Source organism: Plasmodium falciparum (genome assembly GCF_000002765.6).
Source record: "Plasmodium falciparum 3D7 genome assembly, chromosome: 13".
Lineage (NCBI taxonomy): Eukaryota > Apicomplexa > Aconoidasida > Haemosporida > Plasmodiidae > Plasmodium > Plasmodium falciparum.
Window position 1 is genome coordinate 2,497,501 of NC_004331.3, and position 12,544 is coordinate 2,510,044.

At 19.6% G+C, this 12,544-nt stretch overlaps 3 protein-coding genes across 3 annotated transcripts in view; all 3 read left to right on the top strand.

The window, feature by feature from the left end:
* PF3D7_1362400 (calpain) overlaps window positions 1-4,570 on the top strand; it is a gene marked incomplete at both ends in the record, with an annotated part of 6,147 nt that extends 1,577 nt beyond the window's left edge. The window contains one exon of the mRNA XM_002809052.1: window positions 1-4,570. This exon is cut by the window's left edge and continues 1,577 nt beyond it. Coding sequence (XP_002809098.1) covers window positions 1-4,570 — 4,570 coding nt within the window.
* Window positions 4,571-5,684: 1,114 nt separating this feature from the next.
* PF3D7_1362500 (exonuclease, putative) lies at window positions 5,685-7,958 on the top strand (the record flags this gene model as incomplete). Its single annotated transcript, XM_001350300.1, has 2 exons — window positions 5,685-6,633; window positions 6,766-7,958. The coding sequence occupies 2 exons, from the start codon at window positions 5,685-5,687 to the stop codon at window positions 7,956-7,958; spliced, it is 2,142 nt and encodes a 713-aa protein (XP_001350336.1).
* A 689-nt stretch (window positions 7,959-8,647) lies between these two features.
* Window positions 8,648-9,714, top strand: PF3D7_1362600 (conserved protein, unknown function; the record flags this gene model as incomplete). The annotated part of the gene is made up of 3 exons (XM_001350301.1): window positions 8,648-9,080; window positions 9,209-9,316; window positions 9,452-9,714. The coding sequence occupies 3 exons, from the start codon at window positions 8,648-8,650 to the stop codon at window positions 9,712-9,714; spliced, it is 804 nt and encodes a 267-aa protein (XP_001350337.1).
* Between the last annotated feature and the right edge of the window lie 2,830 nt (window positions 9,715-12,544).

Genomic DNA, 12,544 nt, shown 5'->3' on the forward strand with positions numbered 1-12,544 from the left:
CATCTATAATAATATAAAAGATAATCATAAAACAAAAATAAAAAATAAACACATAACTAATGAACTCAAGGAATCTTTAATCAATTCTGAGGATTTTTATAAAATAGATACGACATTAAATAACATGTTGAATCAGGGAGATAAAATAAAATCAATAAATCATATAGAAGACATAGGTACAAATGAATGTACAAATAAAATATCTCATAATATGTATAATATATATGACAAAAAAGAAAAAAATATAAATGTAAAAAGTTATGATAACACACATTCTACTAATACGATTATAATGTCAAATGATAATATAAAGAAAAATGATTTACATTATATAAATGAACATTATAATGAAAAATGTGACGATAATATATATGATTATTATATTACATCATCCATAGATGCGTTTAAATCCAGGCCCTCTTCATCATCCCACCTTAATGAAAATCATGATAAGAAGAGTGAAAATTTTAATTTGAATCTAATATATCAAAAAAAAAAAGAAAATAATAATAATAAAAAAAAAGAAAATAATGATAATAAAAAAAAAGAAAATAATAATAATAAAAAAAAAGAAAATAATAATAATAAAAAAAAAGAAAATAATAATAATAAAAAAAAAGAAAATAATAATAATAAAAAAAAAGAAAATAATAATAATAAAAAAAAAGAAAATAATAATAATAAAAAAAAAGAAAATAATAATAAAAATAATAATAATAATAATAATAACCATATTAGTATTAATAATATTGTCAAACCTTCATTCATTTTTGAAGCAAATTATGTAGAGGAAGGGAACCATCGCGATACACAACATAATAATCTTGAGTATGCTAACGCAGAAATAAATAATAAAATTTATGATGTTCATACATATAGGAATTATAATATTGAGAAAGAAGAAAAACATTATTCCCATTATGTAGAAAATGAAAAAGAAGGAATGGGTAAAAGCAAAGAACGTAAAGGTTACTTAAAATGTAATACAAGCAAATATGATAAAATTAAAAATAATAATTATATTAATGATGTGTATAATAATAATGCAAGTGTTAAAGAGATACAAAAATTTAAACAAAAGGATAAAGAGACTGATAAATTGAATGATAAATGGAATGACAAATCGTATGACAAATCGTATGATAAATGTAATGACAAATGTAATGACAAATATAATGACAAATCGTATGACAAATCGTATGACAAATCGTATGACAAATCTAATTATAAACAAAAAAGTAAAACAAACGAATCGAAGAATATCAAATTAGAATGGGAGAAATGCTTATTAGATACTTGTGATCATAAATATATAGTAAATGAGGATTGTATTAAAAAGAATTACATGTGTTGTAAAAAATGTGATAAGAAGAGATGTATATTTCATTACGTAAATGGTTTTAAATTATATGGATGGTTGAATTATAAATGGACAGATCCCGATGGGTTCTTAGAATTAAGTATTAGACAAAAAAGAAAATTTGATTCTTGGAAAAGATTATCAGAATTATATGAAAATCCAATTGTTATGTCACCATATTTATATAATAATTGTATAAGACAAGGTTTTGTTGCGGATTGTTCTTTTCTGTCTTCATTAACAGTATTAATAGAATATGAGAAAAAACATAAGATACCTGTTATTTCTAGTATTATAACACCTTGTAGTTGGAATTATTTATGTATAAATAAAACGTGGCCTATTTTTAATCCTTGTGGTATGTATATATGTAGACTTCATTGTAATGGTATACAAAGAAAGATAATAATAGATGATTATGTACCGGTTAAGAACAATAATTCATTGCTTGTGGCTTATTCAAATAATCAAAAAGAATTATGGGTTACCTTATTAGAAAAAGCTTTTGTTAAATTGATGGGAGGATCATATTCTATGTTTGGTTCTAATCCTGGTTCTGATTTGTATTATTTGACAGGTTGGATACCAGTAACCATATCTTTGAAATCTAAGATTAGTAGTTCTCCCCCTTCTTTTGACAAACATAGTACGCATTCTTTAATAAGGGATGAGCGTATAGATGAATTGGTATATGAAACTAACGAGGTAATGATAAATAAGAAACATGGATATGTTAACAGTGTTGAATTTGTAGAGGACACAAAGTATAATCATAATAATAATAATAATAATAATAAAAATAATACGGATCATGATCAATATATGTGTGATGATAATATATGTTTTAATAATTACAATTTTTGCTATAAAGACGATTATGAAGTAAGAAATAAGCTCCAGAAACAGTTTTTAAAGGAAGAATTAGCCACTATGGATTTTGCTAAATATATGAACGGGTCAGTGGATAATTATAGTGATTTGATTAAAAGAGGAGGCCATAAAACGTTGGGTATAAATTGTGAAGAAGGAAAATATGAACCATATGAACAATATGAACAATATGAAGAGTATGACGAGAAATGGGATAGTGTTTGGAATAATATTTATGATGGCATAAAAAAAGGAAAATGTGTTGTGTGTTTAGGTACATTAGAATTAAAGGATGCTGCGCCATCTGGTTTAGATTATCCAGAAGGTGTTTCTATATCAACAGGGATTGTAACAAGACATGCTTATTCAATATTAAATATAGAAAATTATAATGGAGATAAATTATTATATATAAAAAACCCTTGGGGTTGTATTAGATGGAAAGGAAGATATTCTCATAATGATTATGAAACATGGACTAAAGAATTACAAAAAAAATTAAATTATTCATTAGAAAAAGCTATAAGTAAAGATGATGGTTGTTTTTGGATTCCTTGGAAAGATGTAATAAAATATTTTTCACATATATATATATGTTGGAATAGTGTTATTTTTCCATACCAATTTGAAATACATACAAAATGGGAAAACAATAGTTTATTAAATTCATCCATATTATTAGATGATACACATTTAGTTGCGTACAATCCTCAATTTGCTCTACATTTAAATGTAAGAAAACAAGATTTATCAGAAGATGGCTTATATTATATAGGTAAGAAACCAATAGAAGTATGGATACTTTTATCAAGACATGTAAGAGAACGTAAAACGGATGTGTCTCAAAAATATTTAGCTTTACATGTGCATGCAGGTAATGATAGAATCATATGTCCTTTATTTCCAATAAAGCAAGGGATATATTCGAATGGAGAGTGTACATTTATAAAGTTGATAATAGGTGGTAAGGATGACCTGACGAGTATTAATATGATGTATGATTCGAAGAAGGAAAAAAATAAAAGTAATACGCAAAATGTGGAAAATTGTAAAAATGTAGAGAATATAATAAACAACACGGTTAATATGAATAATATGTATAATGTGGATAATGTGGATAATGTGAATAATGTGGATAATATGTATAATATGTATAATGTGGATAATGCGATAACTAATGTACAAAAAGAAAATGGCACATATAATAAAGAAAAATACAATAATAATATAGTCACTAGTAAGGACCGAACAAATGTTAATAATGAAAAACAAAATATTGAAAATGATCCAGATGTATTGAGAAATATAGATTATGTATTAATTGTATCCCAGTATTCACAAAAAGAAGAATTTAATTTTACTATTAAAGTATTTAGTCATACCCATTTATCATTATATGAAATACCTCCATTATTACCTGATAATTATTCATCATTATATTTTAAAGGTATGTGGACCAACAAAAGTGCAGGTGGTTGTTCTAATAATTTGTGGTCGTATTTTAGAAACCCTCATATACGTTTATATGTTCCAGAATGTACAAGATTTTATATATTCTTAGAATGTTCTCAAGAGCATTCAGTTAATTTAAGAATATTTAAGGGTAATACATCATCACCTAGATCTTTAAAGAAAGGAGATATAATATCTAGTGGTCCATATAAAGCTGGTTGTTGTTATATAGAATGTACATTAGAAAGTGGAATATATTGTCTGTTGCCTTCTTTATATAGAGCTAATGTTACTGGTAATTATCAAATATGTGTACATTATCCAAATAATAAAGAGAAACCGATTTTGTATTTTATTCCTTATTCTTATATTGTACCCCCCTTTTCATTTTTCAAATATGAATTGGTACATTTATATTCTTTAAAAAATTATTCCGTCATTTTATTTCATACAACATGTATGACTTTATTATCTTTAAGAATAACATTTTTTCAAAATATGGATATTAAAGGCATACCATTTGTTAATATATATAAACGAATTAGCGACTCAAGAAAGATAGCAGACGATTGTGAAAATGGAAACATTTTAAAAAATAATTCATTCATATCATGTATTACTTATAATAATTCAATATATAAATTAATTCAAAAATGTAATATTCATGGAAATACAGGAAATGACGTCCTTCCTCTTTCAACATGTGCATATGATTATTATATAAAATTTAATTCCGTATTAATACCCTTAGTAGAATTAGAAAAAGAAGATTCTTCTTATTTATTACTAATAACTACAAATATAAAAGATGATATTCTATATAACCACGAGGCTCATTTTATATCGGACAAACAAATTTTTGTGGATAAATTTTATCCACCCCAATAAAAACTTTTAAAATTTTGTATTCATTCCTTCAACAAATAAAATAGAAATATATGAAAATAAATAACCACACATATATGATGCATATGTTATAATATTTATCTATGTGTTTATATATTCTTTTCATTCATAATGTTATTTATAAAATATATTATATTATCTCTCTTAATATTATTTTTTTTTTTTTTTTTTTTCAAACATCACAAATGGAAAAAAAAATATATTTTTTGTTATAAAATTTTTTTTTTTTTTTTTTGTATCTGTTTAGTAATATATATATTATATATATAATATATTATTTATGTTTCTACTTTTTTTTTTTTTTTTTTTAATTTTAATTAACAATATATGTAAATATATATATATATATATATATTAAAAAAAAAAGAAATTTTTTTTTTTTTATTGCATATTGAATTGTTTTATATGTATAAAATGTTTTAATTTTTTTTTTTTTTTTTTTTTTTTTTTTTTTTAAATAAAAACTATAAAAATTGTTTTAATTATAATCATAAAAATGTTTTATGTGTGCCATGAGTGTTTTATTTTTCCTATATATGAATATTATTTATGAAAAATAGTAAAAATAGAAAATCAAATGTGTTAAAGAATATATATATGACAATGTAAATATATTTGGTAGAGCACATAATATTGGACTATGGGATTTTTATATTTTAGGCAAGTTTGTTTTTGAAACATATATATAATATATATATATGTGTGTATGTATGTATGTATTATGTATGTATGTATTATGTATGTATGTATTATGTATGTATGTATTATGTATGTATGTAATAGGGCTTTTAATTATTAAAACGAAAAGAGTATATTTTCCTTTTTCCTTCATTTTTTGTTTTTTTTCGTTTATTCATTATGTATAAAATTATTGATAGCAGATTGTAATAGGATAAATGGAGGTTTCTAAATTTTTTATATATTTAATTATACGTTATATCAAAATGTAAGAGTATAATATATATTTATATATATATATATATATATTTATATATTTACATATTTATATACTAATAAATGTGTTCCTATCATGTTTGGAGAATCACCTTTTTTAAACCACTGTAAAAAGCGTTTGGGGTTTATAAATTTAAATTACATGACATCACATATTAGTTACAATAAAATAAGAGAAAAAAGGAACATAAGAAGGGTACTGAGCGTTTATAATTTTTGTTCATTAAATAGATTCTCATGGTACAGACAAGATGTGAGATTAGATAATGTGATATATAGAAAGAATTATGAATATATTTATTATAATTGTATTATAAGAAAATGTAGTAGAAATTATATATCTACACGTAATAATATATATATTAAAAACAAAATATATGATATAATACCATATTTATGTAAAGGTAAAGATGTAAAAAATATAACAAGTAATATAATATTTTATATTTTACAACATTTAAGTACAAAAAATGTTGTTAATAGTAATGAATATAAAGATAATATAAAAAAAATATATTTTAATTTATTGAAATGTTATCATAAAATTTTTGAATATAATAATGAATATGGAGAATATATATTTAGCCTGTTTAATGATGATATAATTATATCTGTTAGTCCGTCTTTAAGAAAGAAACAAAAAAATATTATACAAGATATATTATTGAATAGCTTACATTTTTTTTTCCAGAATAATATAACATATAAAAATAAATTAAATATAAATTTGATGTGTGAAATTATTAATTATCCAAAGTTTTTGTATGTATTACATTCTATTAATTATGATATGAATATATTAAAACAAAATATAAGTGTACAAAATGTAGATTATTTATTTTCTCAGTATATTAATAAAACAAATATATATATTACTACAGCAATTCAATTCGCTTCATTTTTTAAAAATGTCAACATGAATATTTTCACACCTTTTAAGAAACACGGTACATTTAATTATTTCTTATTATTAAAACGTATAGTAAATAAGCAGTTGAAAAATACACTCTTTTTATTATTAAACGATATTGAGTGTCATCGGTTAAGGCAGGAAATGCTTTTGCACCTCCTATCATCAGATGATACCACAGGTATAAAAAAAAAAAAAATATATATATATATATATATATATTTATATATGTATATATGTATATATGTATATATTTATTTTTTATTTATTATTTTTTTTTTTTTTTTTTTTTTTCCTTCTGACCCCTTTATAGGAATGTGCTTTAACGAATGGAGTCATTTAGCAGCAAAGAAATATTTACTTATGAACAAGTATGAAAATGATCTTAAGGAAAATATAAGAGATCAAGAAATAAATGTTAACATTTTGAAAAGATCAATTGATTATGTTAAGGATTACGATGACGATAACGATAAAGTTAACAATAACGATAACGATAATGATAACGATTTATATATGGAATATTTTAATTTACCTGAAGACGTTAAAAATGTAAAGTACATAAAATGTGTTGATGATTTTAACAATATGGTTATAACGATAAAAGAGGAAGTAAACAATCATTGGGAAAATAATATATACAATAAAAAGGATATGGTTAATTATACAAATGAAAATTATAATGATAATATATTAACATATGAATATATTAATGAAACACTTAGAAAAGAAAAAAAAAGATATTATATAGGTATAGATATCGAATGGGATAGTTATAAAAAAAAAAAAAATACTGTTAGTGTTCTATCTATTTCAACAAATAATAAAATATATATAATAGATTTATATTATATTGATTATAATTATAAATTTATGATATATACGTTTTTTAAATGGTTATTAGAAAATCCGTTTATATATAAATTGTTTTTTAATTTCCCTTCGGATATTAAAATAATGTCTTCATATTTTCAAAACATATCACATATAAATATATATAACAATATTATAGATTTAAATAATAATATATATATATATACAAGAAAAGAGGAAGGAACACCTTCTTATAAGAATTATAATATTTTATATTTTGAAACATTGAATAGAGATATGATTCAATCAAATGATGTACATTTATTCAAAGAATTAGTACATTCGACACCTTATAATTTTAATAAGAATTTAATGAATAAAATAAAAAAAAAAAATAATAATATTAATATACCAAACAAACAAATGTTCAAATTATATGTTAAAAGTTTAAATGACTTATGTATAAAGATATTAAATAAAAAGTTAAATAAAAAATTTCAATTAGCTAACTGGAATATAAGACCACTTAACCAAGAACAAATAATATATGCATGTATTGATTCATATGTTTTAATAAAGATAGAAGAAATGTTGATAGAAAAAGGTTATATGTCTACATGTGATTCTAACAACAATCAAATGATGAATTTATTTCTTCAAAAATATAAGTTCAAAGATAGTACATGGGAATGAATATTAATAATACATATTAAATGGTATAAATAAATAAATAAATATATATATATATATATATGTATATATGGATGTGTTGAAAGAAGTTAATATTTTTTTTTTTTTTTTTTTTTAATTAGATATAATCCCTTCAATAAGGGTGTATCTACACAAAAATATTTATATACATTTATATTATCAAACTTTTTATAGCGATTTCTTTGAGGTATTAAATTTGACGATCCCTGTTATTTCATAAAATACTAATATATGTTATTTTTTCTTTTCCCTACAAAATAAACCTTATCCCCTCGTATTCATATATATTATGAAATCTGTAAGATACAAGAAAAAAAAAATATATATATATATATATATATGAACATAAATATATATATATATATATATATTAGAGAACTGTCAAGGTTTTTATATTGGCCTTTATGAATTAATTTTTTTTTTAATTTTTTTTTTTTTTTTTTGTCACAATATAATTTGTTCTTGTTGGCCTTATTTACGCCCTCCAAATCGTATAATTAATATTTTATTTTATTTTATTTTATTTCATTTTATGTCATTTTATTTAATTTGATTTTATTTTTATATTTTTAATTTTTGTTAAGGTTTCCTTGCTAAAAAAGAAAAAAAAAAAAAAAAAAAAAAACAACATAACAATATAACATAAGATAACATAACAGAACAGAACAGACATGGAAAGTTTAGATGAGAGATGGAATAATCAGGTTGATAATTTTCATATTAAAGTAAATAAACTAAGATGTGATATGAATGAATATAAGAAGGGATGCTATAATACGTACAACCTACGAAATAATAAAAATGACGTATTTCCACACTTACAAAATAATAATATGAAAAGAAGAGAATTGATAAATATGAATAATAATTATGAAATAAAAAATTATCTAAAGAAACCACATAATCAAACGTATATTTTAAAAGACAATAAATATGTTAATGTTGATGATATAACCTTTCCTGTATCTAAAAATATTTCAAACAAGGTGATAAAAACAAATGATGAAAAAATATTGGAAAACAAATGTTGCTTTAAATTGAATGTTAGAAATAAAAGAAAAAATGAAAAGGTCATCAAAATTAATGAGAAGCGTTGGCTCATAGGTAAGATATATAAATAATATATATATATATATATATATTATATGATATGGTATTATTTACACCCATAATATATACCTACATATATGAATGCTGACCACAAAATACATTATATATAAACTCATTTATAGCTACCAAACATGTAAAGATCGAAAGGGTAAACAAAAATGGTGTTGAACAAAGTGAAGAAAAAAATAAAAAGGACAAAAATAGATATATATATTTAGAAGGGGAAGAGGGTAAAATGGAAAAGCTTAAAGATAAATATAAATAAATATATAAATATAAATATATATATATATATATATATATATATATATATATATATATAATATATATATGTTTGTATTTTTTTTTTTTTTTTTTTTTTCAAGGCAATTTGCATTTATATCCAATGTATTCAGACTCAGAAGTGGGGTTTGAAAATATCTCTCATATTGAAGATGAAAGCTTATCAAAAGTAAAAAAAGAAAATCAAGATGATGATGATATTATGACTACAAAACATCTAGCTCAATGGAGTTCAGATATTGTACATAAATATCTTGAAGAAGCCATTGAAAAATCAAAGTCTATTTTCCAAAATTGCAATATGGAATCTCGACAAGAAGAAATATTTAAGAGGATCAAATTATAAATATACAAAAAAAAAAAAAAAAAAAAAAGATGGAAGAATATTATATGAGTGTAAATATATGTGAATATATATAAATATATATTGACGTATAAATATATATTTTATATTCCATCTGATATATATTTGGGAAAAAAAAAAAAAAAAAAAAAAAGGACAATAAATATATAATATACTTATTATATATATATATATATATATATATAATATTAAAGTATATTTTAAAAAAATGTTTTTTCGCCAAAAATTAAAACATTTTCTTTTTCTTTTTAATCATTGTATCTAAATTTTAATACTTTTGTGAATCATTTATCTTAATATATATTTCTTCATTTTATAATTTTTTTTTTTTTTTTTTTTTTTTGTTTTTTTTTTGTTTTTTGTTTTTTTTGCAAAATGGAAATTTATAATATTTTTTATAAGTAATTAAAACTTTATTCTTTTTTAATATTTTGTCTAAAAGGGATTAAAATAAGTATTTAAAAAAATATAATAATAAATAGGGATATATATATATATATATATATATATATAGAGAGAGAGAGAGAGCTATATATTTTTCATAGAAAAAAAAAATTACAAGAATATATATTTTTTTTATTCCTGTACCTTTTTATTTTTCCATAATACTATATTTAAAAAAAAAAAAAAAAATTTAAATAAAAGTCAACATAGGCGTATTATTTATTCGTGGTTTTTTTTTTTTTTTTTTTTTCTTTTTATAATACTATAATAAAGAATATTTAAATAAGTACATATAGAAGAATACTGTTTAATAAGTTATATATTTTATATGTATAATATATTTATTAAAAGAAATACTTACATATTAAACATATATATATATATATATATATATATATATATATATATTTATATATATATGAAGATATTTTTACTCTTTAAAAGTATAAATATGTTTTATTTGCGTTTTATAAATGTAATGAAAAAAATCATATAAAATAAAAATCTTGATTTTAATATTATATTTCCTTTTTATATATAGATATTATATTTGTACCTATTATGTGTGTGCAAAAAAAAAAAAAAAAAAAAATTAATTATATATATATATAATGCCATTACTTGTATGTATGCTTTATATATTATAAATATATTGCCATTATATATATATATGTATTCTTATATACATATATATAATAATTTATTTATATACGAATTCTGTAATTATCATGAGCATAAAAAGGGTGTACTTAAATATATTATATATATATATATATATATATATATATATATGTATATGTATATATATGAATTCGGATAATATCATTTCAGCTCAAATTTTGAAAAAAAAAAAAAAAAAAAAAAAAAAAAATATATATATATATATTTTATATATAGATCACAATTTTTATATAGAAACACAAATAGGATCATTTAAAAAAAAAAAAAAAAAAAAAAAAAAATTATGTATCATGAAAATTGTAAATATTATGTTCATATATATATTTATATATTTTTATTTTTTATATTTATATATATGTACGTGTAAAGAATACTTTTTTTTTTTTTTTTTTTTTTTCCATTTTGGACTTATATAGCGCGTTAGCATATAATATTTTTTGTTAAAAATACATTTTTTTAAAACATTTAACCATTTTTTTTTTTGGCTTTTTTTAAAAAACCGTTTAAAAAATTTTATATATATATATATATTTATATATATATTTATATGGAAAAAAAAAAAAAAAAAAAAAAAAAAAAAAAAATATTATACCTATGTCAAAATGTAAATAATATATTTTTTTTTTTTTTTTTTTTTTTTTTTTAATGTGTTATTTTTATTTTATTCAAATTTTATAAAAAAAAATAATTTAAAAATATATTTATTTATTTATTTATTTATTTATTTATATATTTTTTATTTTTATCTTTTTTATAAAGTTATAGAAATATATTATCTCAATGTTATGTAACACATTTTCCAAAAAATAAAATAAATATATATATATATATATATATATATATATATATATATATATGTATGTATCTTATTACATCTGAAATATTTTTGTATGAAATGTTAAAAAGGAAACACATCTGATTTGTTGATATTTATACGTGTTTTTATATATTTATATATTTATATTTTGTAAATATATATATATATAATAGAATAAATAAAAATTTATATACCAAAAAAACTACGTGTGGATACAAAAAAAAAAAAAAAAAAAAATATATATAGTATATAATATATAATATATAATTCCTAAAAATAAAAAGATACATTTTTTTTTTTTTATAATTAAAAAAAAATAAAAAAATAAATATTTTAGTGTAGGTTGAAAACCTTATATTAAAGTTTATATTATGTGTGAATACATAGCTATATATAAAAAATATATATAATATAATATATATATATATATATATTTATATTTTTTTATTTATATTTTTCTTTATGTATTTAATGACCTTATATCATTTATTTATTTATTATTAGTAATTAGTTAATATTTGCATATATAATAATATATGAACATGTTCATATGATATGAATTTTTAAGCAGTATCTTTTTAGTAGTTTATATATAAAATGACGACACATTTTGTATATGTCCTAATTATAAAATTCATATGAATTAGTTATCCGTAAGTAATTAGTATGTCGTATGACTTTATAATATCTTATATATTTATATTATATTATATTATATTTTCATGTTCTATAAACCTGTATTATATATATATATATATATATATATATATGTATACATTTATTATATATATTATCTTTACATAATTAAGATTTTGTATTAAAGCTAATTTGTTATTGGTTTTTTATTTTTCTCATTATATTTTTTTTGGC